The sequence below is a fragment of the Ranitomeya variabilis genome, chromosome 3 (genome assembly GCF_051348905.1).
Source record: "Ranitomeya variabilis isolate aRanVar5 chromosome 3, aRanVar5.hap1, whole genome shotgun sequence".
Classification (NCBI taxonomy): domain Eukaryota; kingdom Metazoa; phylum Chordata; class Amphibia; order Anura; family Dendrobatidae; genus Ranitomeya; species Ranitomeya variabilis.
In genome coordinates, this window is record NC_135234.1 from 139,077,218 (window position 1) to 139,100,278 (window position 23,061).

General features: G+C 43.8%; 1 protein-coding gene across 6 annotated transcripts in view; it reads left to right on the forward strand.

Moving 5' to 3' along the window:
• Positions 1-23,061, forward strand: part of CD99 (CD99 molecule (Xg blood group)) — a 76,553-nt gene that overhangs the window by 33,595 nt on the left and 19,897 nt on the right. For 2 of the 6 annotated variants that reach the window (XM_077294702.1, XM_077294699.1), the window contains exons 2-9: positions 5,306-5,320; positions 7,483-7,515; positions 9,886-9,948; positions 14,797-14,829; positions 14,962-15,036; positions 18,338-18,370; positions 18,503-18,577; positions 19,303-19,335. In XM_077294702.1, coding sequence (XP_077150817.1) covers positions 5,306-5,320; positions 7,483-7,515; positions 9,886-9,948; positions 14,797-14,829; positions 14,962-15,036; positions 18,338-18,370; positions 18,503-18,577; positions 19,303-19,335 — 360 coding nt within the window. The remainder of the gene's footprint in view (positions 1-5,305; positions 5,321-7,482; positions 7,516-9,885; positions 9,949-14,796; positions 14,830-14,961; positions 15,037-18,337; positions 18,371-18,502; positions 18,578-19,302; positions 19,336-23,061) is intronic. The other 4 variants (XM_077294700.1, XM_077294701.1, XM_077294703.1 and 1 more) reach the window with 4 other exon arrangements.

The window sequence follows — 23,061 nt, forward strand, 5'->3', positions numbered from 1 at the left end:
ATGATTTCTATTCACGAGTACAGAAACCAAACTCATGAGTGTTGTCTGTGTGCCTTTATTCTGTTATTTGTGATGTACTGCAAAAATGGGACCTAAGAAAAAGCAGAAATGTAGCAAATAGCTGAGGAGATGAGTAACGCCGTTCATGTTTCACCGTAGATGACTCATGGTCACATTCCTGTATGTGGTGTCTGTCTGAAATATACGGAAATATACGTGGGACTATAGGACTTTCTAAAAAGGCGTGGCGGACAATGACATTATAGTATGACATTCTAAAACTGTACCAAACATATACATATTTAAGTAGCAGCTGTCTTGTTATGTATCTAGTATTTTTTTTCATGGGAGGTTTTTTGTGAAGCTATGGACATTCAGCCATTATCTGACTTTTATCAAAATAAAATGCTCCAAAAACATGAAATGACCCCGATTCTTGATTTTGCTTTTTTTTTTTTTGTCTTGTGGTATTGGTTGCCGTTTTTGACAGGAAATTCATAAATCTTGCACGTAGTAAAAAAAAAAACAAAAAAAAAAAACGCACTTTTTTTTTTTTTCCGGGCTTGAACCATTTTTTTTTCTCTTGTGCCAAAAGTTGAAAAAATTGCACCAAAACCCTGGTGAACTAATGGGGTGAAGTTGTCAAATTTAGCAACTTTTTAAAAGAATTGCATTTGATGAATTGGGCTACAACATCTGGAGAGTAAGAAACATCAGGAATTGTTAGACTATGTCCATAAGGCAGGAAAAAAACAAACAGGAAAACGCAAATTAAGAAAAGGTGCAAATAGAATAAAGGACTGGGTGAAGAAAAAAGAAGCGCAAAACGCACAACTAGACAAGGAAAAACGGTAGTAAAGGCAATGATGAAACGATACCAATATGAACGATATTTAATAATGATGTTCCCAGTTTTTTAAAGGTTATGGCTACCTTTTATACACTGGATTTTTTCACATTACAGCTGTTTCACTGATTCTTGATGGTTTTTTTAACTTCTCTGTGGACATTTCCTTTTTATTCCCTATGCCACTGGCCAATCCAAATACCATGGCCGCAGCTGCAGCCGAGCTCGACGTGTTCTCCTACACTAGATTTGTCCCCCGTGACCACGCTGAGGACTTTGCAGTTGCCACGTACATTCTTGCTATTGGTGAGCGAGAGCACTGAAGAAAAACCACACTGCTCTCCAGCAATGCCGTTCTCCTGTGCTGCAGGAAAGTGGCAGCTGCGGAGTGAACACCCTGAGCCAGGCTGCAGATGTGACCACCTCTGTGGCCGCTTTCCCCTTTTCTTCTATGATATGGCTATGTTTTGACTGGTTCGCATCGTAGAGGAGAAAAAAACAAACGCCTCCAGAGCAGTTCTGTGATCTACGCTAGTTGTTGGGAACATTTACATATTGGCTGCTCTTTATTACCAGTGGGCACAACCTTGGAATGGAGGGGTACAGAACAATAAAATATACCAGAATCAGTGGCGCGGCAGCAATTTGGGGAGGTACCGTTCTCAGTTTAAATAAAAAAATCCAGTGAAAGGTCCTGTTTCTTCGTTTTAGTGTCTACAGCTCGTATGCAAACCAGTGTTTCCAGGGTACCAGAGTATAAAGCCACGGTGTACAGCTTGTCATACACACAGTCAGCTGGACATTCATTCGGCTTGGCCAAACCTTCATCTGTTCTCTAGAGAGAGCGGAGGTGGCCACCAACAGTTCTGATGGCAGCGTATCACCCAGTGGAAAAAATGGTTGGGGAGAGCCGGGATACCCCATAACACAGGATGGTCGGCGTTGGCCGATTCTGCTAGTGTCAGGGATTCTGCTGATTTTTATCTTATATGGAGACCTTTAAAGAGTCACCCCCGAACACAACATAGTAAGTACATACAGGTCCTTCTCAAAAAATTAGCATATAGTGTTAAATTTCATTATTTACCATAATGTAATGATTACAATTAAACTTTCATATATTATAGATTCATTATCCACCAACTGAAATTTGTCAGGTCTTTTATTGTTTTAATACTGATGATTTTGGCATACAACTCCTGATAACCCAAAAAACCTGTCTCAATAAATTAGCATATTTCACCCATCCAATCAAATAAAAGTGTTTTTTAATAACAAACAAAAAAAACATCAAATAATAATGTTCAGTTATGCACTCAATACTTGGTCGGGAATCCTTTGGCAGAAATGACTGCTTCAATGCGGCGTGGCATGGAGGCAATCAGCCTGTGACACTGCTGAGATGTTATGGAGGCCCAGGATGCTTCAATAGCGGCCTTAAGCTCATCCAGAGTGTTGGGTCTTGCGTCTCTCAACTTTCTCTTCACAATATCCCACAGATTCTCTATGGGGTTCAGGTCAGGAGAGTTGGCAGGCCAATTGAGCACAGTAATACCATGGTCAGTAAACCATTTACCAGTGGTTTTGGCACTGTGAGCAGGTGCCAGGTCGTGCTGAAAAATGAAATCTTCATCTCCATAAAGCATTTCAGCCGATGGAAGCATGAAGTGCTCCAAAATCTCCTGATAGCTAGCTGCATTGACCCTGCCCTTGATGAAACACAGTGGACCAACACCAGCAGCTGACATGGCACCCCACACCATCACTGACTGTGGGTACTTGACACTGGACTTCAGGCATTTTGGCATTTCCTTCTCCCCAGTCTTCCTCCAGACTCTGGCACCTTGATTTCCGAATGACATGCAAAATTTGCTTTCATCAGAAAAAAGTACTTGGGACCACTTAGCAACAGTCCAGTGCTGCTTCTCTGTAGCCCAGGTCAGGCGCTTCTACCGCTGTTTATGGTTCAAAAGTGGCTTTACCTGGGGAATGCGGCACCTGTAGCCCATTTCCTGCACACGCCTGTGCACGGTGGCTCTGGATGTTTCCACACCAGACTCAGTCCACTGCTTCCTCAGGGTCCGGTCACCTCTTCTCGTTGTACAGCGTTTTCTGCCACATTGTTTCCTTCCAACAGACTTACCATTGAGGTGCCTTGATACAGCACTCTGGGAACAGCCTATTTGTTGAGAAATTTCTTTCTGGGTCTTACCCTCTTGCTTGAGGGTGTCAATGATGGCCTTCTTGACATCTGTCAGGTCGCTAGTCTTACCCATGATGGGGGTTTTGAGTAATGAACCAGGCAGGGAGTTTTTAAAAGCCTCAGGTATCTTTTGCATGTGTTTAGAGTTAATTAGTTGATTCAGAAGATTAGGGTAATAGGTCGTTTAGAGAACCTTTTCTTGATATGCTAATTTATTGAGACAGGTTTTTTGGGTTATCAGGAGTTGTATGCCAAAATCATCAGTATTAAAACAATAAAAGACCTGACAAATTTCAGTTGGTGGATAATGAATCTATAATATATGAAAGTTTAATTGTAATCATTACATTATGGTAAATAATGAAATTTAACACTATATGCTAATTTTTTGAGAAGGACCTGTAGTCGTATAAGGCACTTGGCCCCTAGACATATCCGTACCGTTAGTGTAGAAGTCTGTCCCTCCATTGTGCATTAATTCTAATAAGGGTTCTTGGTGTACACTTGCCGTGGCTGAGAAGCTTCACGCACGGGTCCTGGATTTGGATACTCTGCCTCTGTGTCTGGTGATGGACAGTACTGGCGAGCCCAAAGCCTGTGTGGTGTCGGGAGAAATCTGGTGCCTGCAAAGTTCTTATAAAGTGCACGGACACAGTTCACCCCTCTCCACCACACTGTGTAGCTTGCGGCTGCAGCAGAAAGGGGGAGAGCTGTGTGCATGCTTTTCAGCCTATGAAGTTTGACAGTGAGGAAGTGGTGGGAAAAAAGCACTGTTCATCACCAGAGAGGGAGGTTCTATCCAGATTCAGGGGGCGGACCTGTGTGCAGAAGGCGCTCGGCCACACCAAGGGTGCACTTAGCACTCTAGCATGAGGGAGCAAGAAGCGTCTAAACACAATGGAGGGACAGACTTCTACAGTAAAGATATATTATTGGAGCCATGTCCTTAGTGTAAAAATATAACGTGTTTTGGAGCAGTGCCCATTTTCTTCAGCTATAAACGACTTATAACTGGTATTCCCCATGAGATTACAATTCTGAGTTTTTCTAGGATCTCAGCAGTTCCTCTCTAATTGCTCTTGGAAGGCATGAATAAGGTTATGTGCACACTTTGCGGTTTTTGCTGCGGATCCGCAGCGTTTTTCTACGCTGCGGATCCGCAGCAGTTTTCCATGCGGTGTACAGTACAATGTTAACCTATGGAAAACAAAAAACGCAGTGCACATGCTGCGGAAAAAAACGCACGGAAACGCAGCGGTTTACATTCCGCAGCATGTCAATTCTTTGTGCGGAATCTGCAGCGGTTTGGCACCTGCTCCATGTTAAAAAAAACAAAAAAAAAACGCAGGTGTCTAAAACCGCAGTGGAAACAGCACAAAAAAAGTGATAAATCCGCAGTACTTTTTGCACTGCGGATTTCATCAAATCCGCTGCGGAAAAATCCGCAGCAGAATCTGCAAAGTGTGCACATGGCCTTAAGTGACAACGGAGTGTTACCATTCCTCTCCTACAAGGGTCGTGTCGGTGTTGTGGATGATGACCGGCACAGATTGTGCTATGTACAGTAGCCGCACGCCTAAGTGGCAGAAAACCTGGTAATGCCCAATTGTCAGATTATTCATAATGAGGCTACGTTCACACGATCCTTTTTTTGGTCCTTTTTTTTTTCAGGTCCTGTTTTGGAAAATCCGCAGTGCAAAATTGCACTGCTGATTTTCCGACTGTTTCTTCTGCGGATTCCTCTGCGGGTTTTCAACAGCACTTTCCTATTGGTGCATGTTGAAAACATGAAAGAATTGACATGGTACTTCTTTTTTTCCGCAGAAAATCCGCGCGGATTTTCCAGCGGAAAAAAGGATAGAGTGGGCACAGCAGTTGGAGTTTTCCATAGGGTTACATTGTACTGTACCCTGCATGGAAAACGGCTGCGGATCCGCAGTGCAAAATCCGCTGCGGATCCGCAGTGCAAAATCCGCTGCGGATCCGCAGCAAAAAAAGGATCGTGTGAACGTAGCCTGAAGGTGTAATAGAGAAACAGGGAATGCAAATATGTACTAAAAGGGGCAGGTTGGACCCCGGCACACCCTGCAGTTTATTTTAGTTTTTTTCCATTATCCGGGTTTAGTGTAGAGATATTAGCTGCTCGCATGTTGTGGTGTAAATTGTGCCTTTTGTCCTATTAGCCCTGCAAGATGCTTACACGACTGTATTTCTTTGTTTTGACCCTTTCTTTTTTTTTTTTTTTTTCCCTCTAGGCCAAGACGACAGTGGTAAGTTTTTTGCTATGTAATGATTCTTTCTGGTAATTTAAAGGGGTTGTCTCAAATTTAAAAATGAGGCCACACATTCAGTGAGGTGATTGCAAACCACACGTTTTTCATGTAGCGATTAATGGGCACCTGTCCGGAAATGTCGCCTTAACCACAGGCAGCATGAAATACTGACTGTCTTCTCCCTCCTTGGAAAGGACTGGGCTTTAGGTACGTGCACACGTTAAATATTTCCTGCAGAAATTTCTGCATCTCTTGGCAGGAATAACGCAGGACAAAATGGCTGTTTTTGCTGTGTTTCCTTTTTACATGCGTTTTTTTTTTGGCAGATTTTCCCCACTCATTAGTATGGGTGTAATATGCGGCAAAAATGCTGAAAAAAATTGACATCCTGCACCAAATCTGCACGTCACAAATATGCGATGTGAGCAGGAGACTACAGGATTATCATTTAATTTGCTGGCATCATGGAACCCTTCAGGCCCTTACTGTGAATGGCAGCAGAGCCCAGGGAGAAGTGTCAGCTGGACTGCCCCCCCCCCCCCCCTTTTCTAGCTGCTCTGGCTGCCTGCCCCCCCCCACACACACACACACCTGGCTCCCCCCCCCCCCTCCTGGCTCCCCCCCCCCCCTCCTGGCTGCTTCCCCCCCCTCCTGGCTGCTTCCCCCCCTGGCTGCTTCCCCTCCTGGCTGCTTCCCCTCCTGGCTGCTTCCCCTCCTGGCTGCTTCCCCACCTGGCTGCTTCCCCACCTGGCTGCTTCCCCAACCTAGCTTTTCCCCACCTTGCTCGGCTTGATTCACCGGCCTTTCCTTGTAGACAAATAGGGTGAGACCTGTCAATCAAGGCAGGCGGGGAAAAGTTTCGCCCTGCGGACAATTTTGCTTTTTCTGTTTTGGGTGTAGAACATGGGTCACTAAAATAAGAGCATTTTTAAATTTTTTTTTTTTTTTTTTTGCAGTTTTTTTTTTGCTTGTGGATAAGGCAGCGTGACTCTAAAGACTTTTTTTTTTTTTTTTTTTTTTTTTAGCATTGCACAGTGCCCACAGCTTATCAACTCATAGAGTTTAGTGTGGACTGCCTGTGTATTATAAGGCTATGTGCACATGCTGCAGATTTTGCTGCGGATCCACAGCTGTTTTGACGCTGCGGATTCGCAGCTGTTTTCCATGAGTTTACAGTACTATGTAAACCTATGAAAAACAACATCTGCAGTGCACATGCTGCGGAAAAACCACCGTGCGGAAACGCTGCATTGGTTATTCTGCAGCGTGTTCATTCTTTGCGCGGATTCCGCAGCAGTTTACACCTGCTCCATTATAGGAATCCGCAGGTGGAATCCACGGCAAATCCGCAGGTAAAACGCAGTGCTTTTTACCTGCGGATTTCTCAAAACAGGTGCTGAAAATCCGCAGAGGTTCCATCTACGCGTGCACATACCCTAAAGGCTCAGTGACTCGGGTGTCTCCTTCTGACTCCCATAGACACACTTGCACTTGCAGCTTTCACCAGCACATTACGTGGCATATTTATGTGCTTATCAGACTCCCACATCTGGGTGCTGCCTGCCTACGAGCAGGTGCTGTACTGAGCTCAGCGTCTGATTTGCCGAGCATTACGTTACTCATGTTGTTCCATCTGAGCAGGGTGAGGCTCTGCAGTACCCAGTCGTGGCCACTATAGATTTGTCGCAGCTGCAGTCTTCTGGCAGCATCCAAGAACTTCTGGAAACAGCTGATCAGTGGGTGCTGGGTGTCACCCCCCCATTATCATCTAATACCCTAAGGCTAGCCATCAATAATAAATAAAAAGTGGCCATCCCCATTAATTACACTGTTGGTCATCGCCTTTAAAACATGACATGACTAACTTGAGGTAGTTACATAGGTGGAAAAAGACACAGAGCCATCATCCAATCTAAAGGATAGATCATGTATAATTGATGTATAGGCAACAATTGCATTTGTTGTGAGAAAAGCATCCAGCCCTTTATAAGACGCTGTCTGTCGGCCATTATTACCGCTTGTGGCAGGCATTCCACTGTCTGCTCGAACTGTAAAGAACCCTTACTTGTGGATAATCGCCTTTCCTCCATGTCTCCGGTCCTTTATAAGTGATAAACCATTTTTTTAATGATTTTTCATGTTTTCTTGTTACACTTCAGGCTTTGACTTGTCTGATGCGATTGGACCAGATGGTAAGACTGACTTATTCTTATATATGAATCTGATTTTGTATTGCTTATTAAACATACTGGCCATTTTCTCGTCCGTGTTAGAGGGGCAGTGGTGGAGTTGGCGGCTCCTGAGTCTTTTTTGTGAATCTGGAGCATCTGACTAGTGTGGTGCACCTCCATGCGCTCTGCCAGAAGTCTCACTGCAGCTAGTGACTGGAGTAAAATATCAGGTGCAGGGAGGAATGCCACAGCTCCTAGTGAATTAGACAAGCTGTGGCATCCCACCCTAGCTCAGCCAATTTCCCAGCGCTGGGAGAAATGGATGTAAAAATGCCAAACGTCGCAGAATATTTAGTGCAACTCTTTGGTTGCGCCAAAATTTTGGGACTTTTCAAAGGTTTTCTGCCAAGTTGTTTTGTATCGGGATCGCAGTATTTTTAAATGAGGATACAGAAGAGTAGAGAAAAATTATAATCCTTAGGCAACGTGTTTCCATCTTCTACTTTTCAAAACTATTGACTTCAAATTTGGCCTCAGACTGGGGCTACACAGCAGTTCTGGTCATATTGCAGGTCGCTGTGTGCCGCTGCTCCATCACAGCATAGCTCTAGCGAACACTGGCTACCATGATTGCAACAAGCAAGTAACAAAAAAATGATTCTACCTTGCCGGTTGCAACGTGACCCCATTCACTTGCCTTATGCTGTCATGTTGTGGCCCTATACACAATACTATGAGTGACCTGTGTTGTGGCCAACGTCGCTCTGTAACCCCAAGTTTTGAGCTATATTCACACTTGGAAATTTGTGTAACCAACCCTAACACAGTCCGAAAAATAGTTCAGAAAGTCATTGCATCTTACAGCAGAACTGTACAGTAGGACGTGTAGACATGCTGGTGTTAGGTTGAACAATTAATAAAATGTTCACTCGAGTTGACTACTCCTGGCCTAATGGATATTGATCAGGTGCGCACTAAAGAAATACACCAGACACCCAGTCAGATGTAAACTCTCCTTGATCAATCTATGGCTGAGCTCCAAGGGGCTTTATTTAGTCAGAACACAGGTTTATATAACCCCTGTAAGGGGGGCTCGGTTAGCTCTAAAATGGGAGTGCTCGTATATATTCCATTGGTTAGTGGGTTGGGCATAGAGCAAGTCTGTGGGTGGATCCATGAGGTCATCAGGATGGGTTGGTCCATGAGGTCATCAGGGTGGGCGTCATCTTGGACATCAGCACATGGTGTGCTGATACAGGAAATGGCAGCCATCTTTAGGGTCTCACTGATCATCTTGGACATCAGCACATGGTGTGCTGATACAGGAAATGGCAGCCATCTTTAGGGTCTCACTGATCATCTTGGACATCAGCATATGGTGTGCTGATACAGGAAATGGCAGCCATCTTTAGTGTCTTACTTTGATCTGAGAAAGCTTATGTAAGGTTAAACAGTACATGTTATGGGTTGCTTCTCTCAATTTCTTATGTCTTGTGGTTAATTAAGTATTTGATCTTATGGCTCTCAACACTGGTTGCCACTTTTCTGTTCGCTTCTAAGAAACGGGTTGCAAAACTTAGTGTGACTGCTGATTACACTCCCTACTGTCATTTTTGCAAGTCAACTGCTCAGTTATCTTCTGATTTAATGATAAATTATCTTTTTTTGAGTGGAAATTGGTCATAAGTTTTAGTCCTACGGAATCTGTCAGCAGGTTTTGCTAAGTAATCTGACATCTCATTAATGTCGGGACAGAGACCCTGATTCCAATGATGCATCACTTTGTTTACTAGGTGCAGCACTTGTGATAGAATCTCAGTTTTCTCTGCTGCTGCCGATCTATTTGCAGCAGCTCTCTGAATGCTGAGCCCTGTGTAACCACACCACTGATTGGTAGCTCTCTGTGTGTAATGTACATTGACGGCAGCTCATCAGTGGTGGGGTGTGATTGGACTAGGAGGCAAGAGAAAGCCAGTCCTATAGTGATAATACTCTGCTGATAAAACACAGATTTTATAGAAATAGGAAAAAAAAGCCTATGAAGCATCACCTCGCTGGAGGTCTAGATAAGGCAGGCCAACAATATTATACACACGTGTACGTCTCCTTATTACCCAATATTTAGTGGAGGGGTTGTACCACATCACTTAATAGCAATTCATTAGTTTGCAGCCATAAGTCGCGCACACCCTGCTGCACTTTAGACCGATGGTGCAGATTAGATGCTTTTTACAACATAAAAGGAATATATTAAAGGTTTGTTTGAATCGTCGTACATCTGGTTTGTAAGACTAGTGTGTGGGCTGCTTTGTACTTTGATAGGTATGAAGTACAAGACTGTGAGAACATGGCCTAAAGGATATAATGACTTATGACTACTATTTTCCATAGAGTTGAAACCAACTTCAAAACCTCAACCAGGTCCAGGCGATGATGCGCTAGATGATTTAGGCGGTAAGTCCTTGTGTGTCATACATGTATTAGGGATCACTAGGCATAAAGGACACTGCTTTCCCTCGTTCTCTTCCCATCTTTCTGACGGCTCCTTCAGTGTATTGTTCCGTGGCTCCACTTCTCTTCCTCTTCCTGTCACTTTTGAGGTCCCTCAGGGCTCAGTCCTTGGCCCTTTTCTCTCTACACAGCCCCAATTGGACAGACAATCAGCAGATTTGGCTTTCAGTACCATCTTTATGCTGATGACACACAACTATACACGTCATCCTCCGACCTTACCCCTGCTGTACTACAGAACGCCACTGACTGTCTGTCCGCAGTCTCCAACATAATCATCGTGTCTGCTCTCTATCTGACGCTCAACCTCTCCAAAACGGAGCTTCCCCTACTCCTGCAGTCTACTTACCTCCCTAAATCTGACATCTCGCTCTCTGTAGGTGGCACCCAATAAAACCCCGGCAGCAGGCGCACTGTCTGGGTATTGTGTGACCCCACTCTTTCCTTCCCCTCCCATATACAATCTCTTGCCTCTTACACTTAAAGAAAATCTCTAGAATTCGCCCCTTTCTCACCAGAGAAATAACAAAAGCCCTCACTGTTGCCCTGATCCAATCCCGCCTTGACTACTGTATTGGCTTCCCCCTTACTTGACTTTCCCCTCTCCAGTCCATTCTTAATGCATCAGCCTGGGTCATCTATCTGGCAATCGATACTCTGATTCCTCCGCTATGTGCCAGTCATTGCACTGGCTGCCCATTCATTGTAGGATCCAACTTAACCCTTTTCTGACCTCGGACGGGATAGTACGTCCGAGGTCAGATACCGCACTTTGATGCAGGGCTCTGTTTTGAACAGCTGACATGTGCCTGCAATAGCGGCGGGTGAATCGCGATTCACCCGCCGCTATTAACCAGTTAAATGCCACTGTCAAACGCTGACAGCGGCGTTTAACAGGCACTTCCGGCCGGAAATGAGCGCATCGCCGTCCCCCGTCACATGATCGGGGGTCAGCGATGCTTCTGCAGAGTAACCATAGAGGTCCTTGAGAAATCTATGGTTACTGATCGTCGGTAGCTGTGAGCGCCCCCCTGTCGGCGCTCATAGCACACCTGCATTTCTGCTGCATGGCAGCAATCTGATGATCGCTGCTATGTAGCAGAGGCGATCGAGTTGTGCCAGCTTCTAGCCTCCCATGGAGGCTATTGAAGCATGGCATAAGTTAAAAAAAATAAAAAAAATGTGAAAAAAAATATATAAAAGTTTTAATCACCCCCCTTTCGCCCCATTCAAAATAAATCAATAAAAAAATCAAACCTACATATATTTGGTATTGCCGTGTTCAGAATCGCCCGATCAATAAAAAAAAAAGCATTAACCTGATCGCTAAACAGCGTAGCGAGAAAAAAAATTGAAACACCAGAATTACGTTTTTTTTGGTCGCCTTGACATTGCATTAAAATGTAATAACGGGCGATCAAAAGGACGTATCTGCACCAAAATGGTGTCACCAAAAACGCCAGCTCGGCACGCAAAAAATAAGCCCTCAACCGACCCCAGGTCAGGAAAAATGGAGACGCTACGGGTATCGGAAAATGGCACAATTTTTTATTTTTTTTGAAAAAATTTTTTTCACCACTTAGATAAAAAAGAACCTAGTCATGTTAGGTGTCTCTGAACTCGTAATGACCTGGAGAATCATAGCATTTACTGAACCTAGCAAAAAAGCCAAACAAAAGTGTGGGATTGCACTTTTTTTTGCAATTTCACCGCACTTGGAATTTTTTTCCCGTTTTCTAGTACACGACATGCTGAAACCAATGATGTCGTTCAAAAGTACAACTTGTTTCGCAAAAAATAAGCCCTCACATGGCCATATTGACAGAAAAATAAAGTTATGGCTCTGGGAAGGAGGGGAGCGAAAAACGAACACGGAAAAACGGAAAATCCCAAGGTCATGAAGGGGTTAAACTGCTTGTTCTCATCCACAAACCTCTCCACAGTGCAGAACCCCCCTACATCTCCTCCCTCATTTGTTTATCGACCTAACCGCTTGTTACGCTCCACAAGCGGCTTTTGACTAACATCCTCACTAATCCGTACCTCCTACTCCCAGCTCCAAGACTTCTCACTTGAGATGGGCGGACACCTGGATGTTCGCGTCCTGCCGGTTTGGCCGAACAGTTACAAAAAGTTCACGTTCGGGTTCCAGAACAGGACCCGAACCCGCACCCCATTCATTTAAATGGGCGGGGCCCGAACATTTAGTGTTTGCAACGCTGTCATGTGCATCACAGCGTGGCAAACACCGCTGCTGATCGTCAGTGAAACCATCCCCCATCGTTCAGGAAGCCGCGGTTTTCGCTCTGTCAAAAGACAGTGTGAGCGCTCAGCTGTGATCGGAGGTATAAAATTTACCTCTGGTCACTGGTGTCAGCTGATGGGACTACAGCTCCCATCATCCGACACCTGCTGCTGCTGATAACAGCGAGTGCAGGAGTATTCATTAGCCTGCTCCTGTCCTGCGCTGTAAATAATAGGGTATGTGTCCACGGTCAGTAAACGCTGCTTGTTTGACGCTGCGCAGAGCTGCAGCGTCAAACACGCAGCGTCCAGATGTTCCAGCATAGTGGAGGGGATTTTATGAAATCCCGTGTCCACTATGCGTGGAAACACGCATCCGACTTCCCTGCGACTCCGGACAGGCTGCGCGTCTTTTCAGATCGCAGCATGTCCGTGCTACCTGCGTTGCCGCAAGTAATATCACAGGGCGCTATGCGAGGGAGCGATGATCCCAGATGTGTACAGTTAACACATCCGGCATCATCGCGTCCCAGAAAGGGGGCGGGGCTTCGCCGCTCCGGCGATACCGCCGGCCATCCTGACCGTGGACACGTACCCTTAAAAAAAAATAAAATAAAAAAAAAAAGAAAAAATTTAAAAAACGGCATGGGTTCCCCTGTATTTTTGATAACCAGCCAGGTGAAACTCGCTGCAACCCTCAGCTGTCAGCTTCAACAAGGCTGGTTATCAAGAATAGAGGGGTCCCCACTGTTTTTTAATTTTTTTATTTGAATAAATAATTTATAAAACGTGTTGGATCCCCCCCATTTTTGACAACCAGCCTTGCTAAAGCAGGCCACTGGGGGCTTGTATTCTCAGGCTGGTAATGGGCCTCTCACGGTGCTAGCGGGGATCTCAGAGGTCACTGCAGTTCAGCCCGGCAGGCAAAGCAGCCTCACTGACCGGCAATAACCTCGATAACGTCACTGATACTGCCACCAGTCACCAGTGGTTCTCTGCCTCGACGGTCGCATGTTGGCACCGTCCAGGTTGAAAACTATTTATCCCCAGACATGGATTACGGCATGGGACAGAACAACGGGTAGGTGAGGTGTTTTTTTTTTTTTTTTGGTTTATTACAGGAGAACAATGGCTTCTATGGAATAGGCGTTAGGTGAGTATAACTGTTTGTTGTTTTTAAATAAAAAAGGACTAATAAAGAACTTTATTCTGGCTGTGTCTTTTACCATACCGATATAGTATTGGTAATGGATAGGTGTCTTACAGACACTTCTCAATTAGTAATCCATGGGCTTGATGTCACCTGACAATACTAAGGTGACATCAACCCCACAAATATGAACCCCACTTGCCACCGCTACAGGGCAAGCTGGAAAACCAGGCAAAGCACCAGAATAGGCGCATCTAATAGATGTGCTTTTTCTAGGTAGATGCGGGCTGCTATTTTTAGGCTGGGGGGGCAATATCCATGGCCCCTTACCAGCCTGGGAATACCAGCCCCCAGCGGTCTGCTTTAGCAAGGCTGGTTGTCAAAAATAGGGGGGACCCCACACTTTTTTAAATTATTTATACAAATAATAATAATAATAATTTTTTAAAAAACAGCTTGGGGACCCCTCTATTCTTGATAACCAGCCTTGTTGAAGCTGACAGCTAAGGATTGCAGCCCCCAGCTGTGAGTTTTGCCTGGCTGGTTAACAAATATGGGGGAACCAATGCTGTTTTGTTTTTTTTGTTCTTTTTTTGTAAATTGCAGCGCAGGAGCTGCTGATGAATACTCCTGCTCTCACTGTTATTAGCGTCAGCAGGTGTCGGATGATGGGAGCAGTAGTCCCATCAGATGACACCAGTGACCGGAGGTAAACTGTATACTTCTGATCACAGCTGCGCGCTCACTCTGTCTTTTGACAGCATGGGAACCGCAGCTGTCTGACCAGTGGGGATGATTTCACCGCCAATCAGAAGCTTTGTTTGCCGTGCTGTTCTGCACATGACAGTGCGACAAACACACGGGCTTCCTGGAGAAGTCTGTTAGGTGTCCACCCATCTCTACTTCTCATGAGTTGCCTCTGGAATGCTCTACCCCAAGATATCAGGACTAACCACAACTTATACAGTTTTCAGCGCTCCCGAAAAACATATCTGTTTAGGGCGGCCTATCACATTCCATTAAACTGCATTAAACATTCCACTGCACCCAAAAGCGCCACACATACTGGATTTGTGACTACGTGATGCAGCTTCTATCTATCCTCATTCCCTCAAGACAACTGGACCATCATTGTAAATAAGCGCCTTTATTTTGGGTGTGTCCCCCAACCACCACAAGCTCATTGTAGAATTGTAAGCTCTTACGAGCAGGGTCATCATTATTTTTGCTTTACCTAATGTTACTTATGACTTGTATGTAATCTGTTGAATTGTAAAGCGCTTTGGAATATGTTGGCGCTATGTAAATACTGAATTATTATTATTTCAACAACTTCTGTTGTAGTAGTAGTATTTTTCTCATTGATTTCTTTATTTTTTTATTTTTCCTTCTTGTAGTTCTTGGCTTTGGGGATACTGGAGGAGCAGCAGGTAATTATGATTTTACAAGATTTGCATTTAAAGTGGTAAAATCTGCTTCTGAAGGCCTGGGAATTGTGTGATAATCAATCTGGTATTTTTATTTTTAATCCCTTTCTTTTTGTTTTATCTTTTTCTTTTAAGTTGTACCTAAGAAGCCAACTCCGAAACCTCCACCTGTTGTGCCTGCAGGTGGTGGTGGTGGTGATGATTATGGTGGTAAGCGTTTCAATCTTTTTAATGTTTGTGAGTGACCCTATAGATAATCTCGTATGGTTATGAAGGATGACTTTCCCTTAAGGAATGACAAAAGAAATATCTTCCTCACGAACACTATAGTTTATTTCCAATATCTATATTTGAAAAACACTAGAAACCTTTCCATGATTGTGGGTTATAGTAGCACAGGGTTACTGTGTGGGATTGCACTTTTTTTTGCAATTTCACCGCACTTGGAATTTTTTTCCCGTTTTCTAGTACACGACATGCTGAAACCAATGATGTCGTTCAAAAGTACAACTTGTTTCGCAAAAAATAAGCCCTCACATGGCCATATTGACAGAAAAATAAAGTTATGGCTCTGGGAAGGAGGGGAGCGAAAAACGAACACGAAAAAACGGAAAATCCCAAGGTCATGAAGGGGTTAAACTGCTTGTTCTCATCCACAAACCTCTCCACAGTGCAGAACCCCCCTACATCTCCTCCCTCATTTGTTTATCGACCTAACCGCTTGTTACGCTCCACAAGCGGCTTTTGACTAACATCCTCACTAATCCGTACCTCCTACTCCCAGCTCCAAGACTTCTCACTTGAGATGGGCGGACACCTGGATGTTCGCGTCCTGCCAGTTTGGCCGAACAGTTACAAAAAGTTCACGTTCGGGTTCCAGAACAGGACCCGAACCCGCACCCCATTCATTTGAATGGGCGGGGCCCGAACATTTAGTGTTTGCAACGCTGTCATGTGCATCACAGCGTGGCAAACACCGCTGCTGATCGTCAGTGAAACCATCCCCCATCGTTCAGAAAGCCGCGGTTTTCGCTCTGTCAAAAGACAGTGTGAGCGCTCAGCTGTGATCGGAGGTATAAAATTTACCTCTGGTCACTGGTGTCAGCTGATGGGACTACAGCTCCCATCATCCGACACCTGCTGCTGCTAATAACAGCGAGTGCAGGAGTATTCATTAGCCTGCTCCTGTCCTGCGCTGTAAATAATAGGGTATGTGTCCACGGTCAGTAAACGCTGCTTGTTTGACGCTGCGCAGAGCTGCAGCGTCAAACACGCAGCGTCCAGATGTTCCAGCATAGTGGAGGGGATTTTATGAAATCCCGTGTCCACTATGCGTGGAAACACGCATCCGACTTCCCTGCGACTCCGGACATGCTGCGCGTCTTTTCAGATCGCAGCATGTCCGTGCTACCTGCGTCGCCGCAAGTAATATCACAGGGCGCTATGCGAGGGAGCGATGATCCCGGATGTGTACAGTTAACACATCCGGCATCATCGCGTCCCAGAAAGGGGGCGGGGCTTCGCCGCTCCGGCGATACCGCCGGCCATCCTGACCGTGGACACGTACCCTTAAAAAATAAATAAATAAATAATTAAAAAAACGGCATGGGTTCCCCTGTATTTTTGATAACCAGCCAGGTGAAACTCGCTGCAACCCTCAGCTGTCAGCTTCAACAAGGCTGGTTATCAAGAATAGAGGGGTCCCCACTGTTTTTTTATTTTTTTATTTGAATAAATAATTTATAAAACGTGTTGGATCCCCCCCATTTTTGACAACCAGCCTTGCTAAAGCAGGCCACTGGGGGCTTGTATTCTCAGGCTGGTAATGGGCCTCTCACGGTGCTAGCGGGGATCTCAGAGGTCACTGCAGTTCAGCCCGGCAGGCAAAGCAGCCTCACTGACCGGCAATAACCTCGATAACGTCACTGATACTGCCACCAGTCACCAGTGGTTCTCTGCCTCGACGGTCGCATGTTGGCACCGTCCAGGTTGAAAACTATTTATCCCCAGACATGGATTACGGCATGGGACAGAACAACGGGTAGGTGAGGTATTTTTTTTTTTTTTTTGGTTTATTACAGGAGAACAATGGCTTCTATGGAATAGGCGTTAGGTGAGTATAACTGTTTGTTGTTTTTAAATAAAAAAGGACTAATAAAGGACTTTATTCTGGCTGTGTCTTTTACCATACCGATATAGTATTGGTAATGGATAGGTGTCTTACAGACACTTCTCAATTAGTAATCCATGGGCTTGATGTCACCTGACAATACTAAGGTGACATCAACCCCACAAATATGAACCCCACTTGCCACCGCTACAGGGCAAGCTGGAAAACCAGGCAAAGCACCAGAATAGGCGCATCTAATAGATGTGCTTTTTCTAGGTAGATGCGGGCTGCTATTTTTAGGCTGGGGGGGCAATATCCATGGCCCCTTACCAGCCTGAGAATACCAGCCCCCAGTGGTCTGCTTTAGCAAGGCTGGTTGTCAAAAATAGGGGGGACCCCACACTTTTTTAAATTATTTATACAAATAATAATAATAATAATTTTTTAAAAAACAGCTTGGGGACCCCTCTATTCTTGATAACCAGCCTTGTTGAAGCTGACAGCTAAGGATTGCAGCCCCCAGCTGTGAGTTTTGCCTGGCTGGTTCACAAATATGGGGGAACCAATGCTGTTTTGTTTTTTTTGTTCTTTTTTTGTAAATTGCAGCGCAGGAGCTGCTGATGAATACTCCTGCTCTCACTGTTATTAGCGTCAGCAGGTGTCGGATGATGGGAGCAGTAGTCCCATCAGATGACACCAGTGACCGGAGGTAAACTGTATACTTCTGATCACAGCTGCGCGCTCACTCTGTCTTTTGACAGCATGGGAACCGCAGCTGTCTGACCAGTGGGGATGATTTCACCGCCAATCAGAAGCTTTGTTTGCCGTGCTGTTCTGCACATGACAGTGCGACAAACACACGGGCTTCCTGGAGAAGTCTGTTAGGTGTCCACCCATCTCTACTTCTCATGAGTTGCCTCTGGAATGCTCTACCCCAAGATATCAGGACTAACCACAACTTATACAGTTTTCAGCGCTCCCGAAAAACATATCTGTTTAGGGCGGCCTATCACATTCCATTAAACTGCATTAAACATTCCACTGCACCCAAAAGCGCCACACATACTGGATTTGTGACTACGTGATGCAGCTTCTATCTATCCTCATTCCCTCAAGACAACTGGACCATCATTGTAAATAAGCGCCTTTATTTTGGGTGTGTCCCCCAACCACCACAAGCTCATTGTAGAATTGTAAGCTCTTACGAGCAGGGTCATCATTATTTTTGCTTTACCTAATGTTGTTACTTATGACTTGTATGTAATCTGTTGAATTGTAAAGCGCTTTGGAATATGTTGGCGCTATGTAAATACTGAATTATTATTATTTCAACAACTTCTGTTGTAGTAGTAGTATTTTTCTCATTGATTTCTTTATTTTTTTTATTTTTCTTTCTTGTAGTTCTTGGCTTTGGGGATACTGGAGGAGCAGCAGGTAATTTTGATTTTACAAGATTTGCATTTAAAGTGGTAAAATCTGCTTCTGAAGGCCTGGGAATTGTGTGATAATCAATCTGGTATTTTTATTTTTAATCCCTTTCTTTTTGTTTTATCTTTTTCTTTTAAGTTGTACCTAAGAAGCCAACCCCAAAACCTCCACCTGTTGTGCCTGCAGGTGGTGGTGGTGGTGGTGATGAAGGTGGTAAGCGTTTCAATCTTTTAATGTTTGTGAGTGACCCTATAGATAATCTCGTATGGTTATGAAGGATGACTTTCCCTTAAGGAATGACAAAAGAAATATCTTCCTCATGAACACTATAGTTTATTTCCAATATCTATATTTGAAAAACACTAGAAACCTTTCCATGATTGTGGGTTATAGTAGCACAGGGTTGAATATTATGGCTTGGTGTCCCATACTCTGCTAGCTATAAAATAATCATTCTGAGCACCCTTTCTTAAAATCCTCTACTCCGTTGTTCCTCTGATATTACTCCTAGAAATGTAAGAATCAGTAGACCACTTGATGCTACCACCCTCTTTGTCAGTACAGTTGGTCCCCTCCTATTCACTCTTGACACTCTACATTGTCCAATTGGCACTGACAGTGCGCATGGTACACGCCATGTGAACAAGACATAGTAATACCTGGTAATCCATTCATTCATGCGTTTCCAGGAGGAATAACAAGGGATTGGAAATCATGAGGAGTTCTAAGAGAAGTCCAAGTCTTTTCTTTGGGAAAACAAGAACTTGCATAAAATTGTGTGTCTAGAGATCTAGCAGGTCTTCTAAGCATATAAAATGTATGGAAATGGAAGGCTGTTGGAATGTAATCTTCATGGGAAAGCTACTATTGATCAGAACTACTTACAAGTATAATAAACATGGTTGTGGTTTACAGTCTGTTTTCTTGGTTTATTCCAGGATTTAACTTGGAAGATGCTTTCGGCGGAGATGGTAAAAACCTACAAACCTCTTCATACATGTATAAATGGACGTGTATATGGATGGTATATGTTTGAAGAACGGGGGAAAAAAAAAAAAAAAAAAAAAAAATATATATATATATATATATATATATATATATATATATATATATATATATATATATATATATATATATATATATATATATATATATATATATATATATATATATATATATATATATATTAGTACTACACATACTTGTAGACAGTCAGTTTTTATACCCAGTGAACTTTTGTGAAGGCCTCAATGGTTTGCTTGAGACTATTAGGGATCAAACAGTATCATGGAAAACAAGGAACACACCAGACGGGTCAGGGATATAGTTGTGAAAAAGAGTAAAATGGGGTTAGTTTATTGAAGAGAACAAAAAAAAACAAAAAAAAAAAAGTCCCAAGTTCTGAGCATCTCATCGAGCACTGTTCAATCCGTCATCTTAGAATGGAAGGAGTATTGCACAACTGCAAACCTACCAAGACTTCCACCTAAACTGACATCCCAAGCTAGGAGAGCATAAATTAGAGAAGAGGCCCATTGTCCCTCTTCAGTAGCTGCAGAGATCCTCAACTTGGGTGGGGGACTGGTCGCAGGACAACTATTAGGCCGGGGTCTCACAAGCATATAAAAACTGGTCCCATTCTCATCCTCAAAAGTGGGACGATTTTTTTTCTCACTTGTCGTCCGTTTGCAGTCTGTTTTTTACTCAGCAGCTATTAATCTTTTACAAGAAATTTACAGTTTCCCATCTTACAGAATTACATTGTATCTGTGTGCTTTTTTCTTTCTCTCACACCCATCTTATTTCAGAGTCAAATCGCAGCATACTGCCATTTTTTACTCGCACTGAATACAGCTGAGAAAAAATGCTCAGATCTGTACAACCTCATTGAGTAACATTGGTCTGAGTGCATTCCCTTTTTTTTTTTTCGGATTGCATTCGTTTGATTTATACGCTCGTGTGAGTGAGCCCATAGTCGTATAATCCACAAATCTAGCTTTTATGGAAGAGTGGCAAGAAGCAAGCTATTTTTAAAGCAATCCATAAGAAGTTGCATTTGCAATTAGCAAAAAGCCATGTAGGGGACAAAGCTAGCATGCGAAAGAAGGTCCTCTGGTCAGATGAGACCAAAGTAGAACTTTTTGGGCTAAAAGCAAAATGCTATATGAGGAGGAAAGCTAGCACTGCACATCACCATGAAAACACCATCCCCACTGTTAAACATGGTGGTGGCAGAATCCTGCTGTGGGGAGAAGGCTTTTCTTCAGCAGGGACAGAAGCTGGTCAGAGTTGATGGGAAAATGGATGGAGCTAAATACAGGCTACTCTAAGAGGAAAACCTGTTAGAGGCTGCAAAACAATTGAGACCCCCAGTAGGTTCACCTTCAAGGAGGATAACGACCCTAAAAATACTGCCACGCTATAATGGATGGTTTAGATAACGACATATTCATGGCTGAATGGCCCAGTCACAGTCCAAACCTAAATCTCATTGGGAATCTGTGGCTAGACTTGAAAATTGCGGTTCACAGACTCCTCCATCCAGTCACACTGAGCTAGAGCAAGTGTGCAAAGAAGAATGGGCAAAAATGTCGGCTTCTAGATGTGCAAAGTAATTGCTGCAAAAGGTTATCCTGCAAATTTATTGACTAAGGGGGCTGAATACAAATGTATGTCACCATTTTCAGATTTATATTTTTACAATATTTAAAAAACTATGTATCACGTCCTTTACACTCCACAAATATGTGCTACTTTGTGTAGTCCTATCACAGAAAATCCCAATAAAATGCATTTAGACTCGTGGGTGTAACATCAAAAAATGTGGAAAAGTTCATAGGGTATAAATATTTTATTTACCCCCCTCCTCCCGTCTCCCCCCCCCCCCCCCCCCCTCCCGCTTGGCAAGACAGTGAATCTGAATAATGACTACTTCCGGGCTATGGTGGCATTTTTTTTTATTATCTGTAGGTATTTTCTTTTTTGTACTTGGGAACTTTTCTGTGTATTTGTAGACCCTGAAAACTCCTTTTAAATGTAAAGTTCCCATACTTGTGCAAGCAAGTATTGAAGGTAGTCTGTAACCCTAAAAACTCACCTGTAAGGCATTTTTGTATAACTGTTGGGGACTTCGTCCTAATAAAAATCATACTTGTAATGCAGATTCTAGTGATCACATTTTGCATTAAAAGATTTTTATTTGATATGTAAATGGGGGGTGCTTGGTGCACCCTTGGCATGGCCAAGAGCTCGGAGCACCGTTCCACCCCCTCAGTTACAATCCTTAACACCTCCCTTTGTTGACCGCACTGACTAAATTGTAACTTTGGCCCTGCACACAAGGCCACTACAAGAGCCGAGAACCCTCACATGTCAGTATGTGCAGCAGCGTTCTCCTCTCTCCTGTTTGGAGCGGCTGCTCGCTGCCCACAGGGTCACACAGCAGCGAGCGGCCTTTGCTGGCAGATGGGGGTGAGAAGGGGCCCGCACAGACACTGCAAGAGCGGAGTGCATACAGTGTTGGTGACAGCGCACTTTCATCCTTTTCTCGTCAGTGTTGGCTGCAAACTTTGTGTGATCCATGTGCAGCGAGCGGCTGCTGCAGACAGGAGAGGGATGAGAACGCTCCTGCACACTGACACTGTGCTCTCGGTTCCTGCATCGTGAATACCGGCAGGACTGAGGAGTCCATTTGGGCCGCTCTCCAAAGCACACACTGTGAATCAATGTAAGGGGATGTGCAGAGAATTGTCACACTGTGGGCGGAAGGAAGTGCTGATCTTGTGGCTACAGCAAGCGGGCATTGATGTCCCTGCACTTACATATCCAATAAAGTATTTTTATGTTCTACACGAAGTAAGATCAACACTGTAATTATGATTTTTATATGGGTGAAGTCCTGTATATTAAAATAGGAATGGTTTCATTTGAGTTTTGGGACAGACTCCACTTAAAAACGCAAAAATCCCTAAAATGCAAATAATTAGGAATTTTTTGTGCTTTATGCGTTAGTCATGGCACCTGTGGCTCGCAATGTGACTGAATTATCAATGTAGCAGAGGAACATTGCGTCGTTTTGGGAATGAGTCATCATGTAGTCTCGGACTAAAAAATGATTTTATGATATTCATTCTTTTATTGAATAAACGCTGTTAAACCTTAAAGACACAAACATGTTATCTCCATACTAATGGACACCTACACTTCAACCCTAAACAGCAGAATAAATAACTTTTAGTTTTGATTTTTGTTTTGGTCATTATATAAAAATATACTGTACTCTTTAGCCTGTATGTAAATGAGAAGGCTTTAAGGGGTCTTAATATTTGCAAATACATCCAATTGAAATGTAGTTTTTCTGATTAGCGATTGTCTCTTTCCTCATGTGCAAGGGCATTGCAGTGGCTTAGATATCTATGGTTCCGACTACTAACAAACAACTGTCACTATAATAATAATAATAATAATAATCATCTTTATTTTTATATAGCGCTAACATATTCCGCAGCACTTTACAGTTTGCACACATTATCGTCGCTGTCCCCAATGGGGCTCACAATCTAAATTCCCTATCAGTATGTCTTTGGAATGTGGGAGGAAACTGGAGTACCCGGAGGAAACCCACGCAAACACGGAGAGAACATACAAACTCTTTGCAGTTGTTGTCCTTAGTGGGGCTTGAACCCAGGACTCCAGCG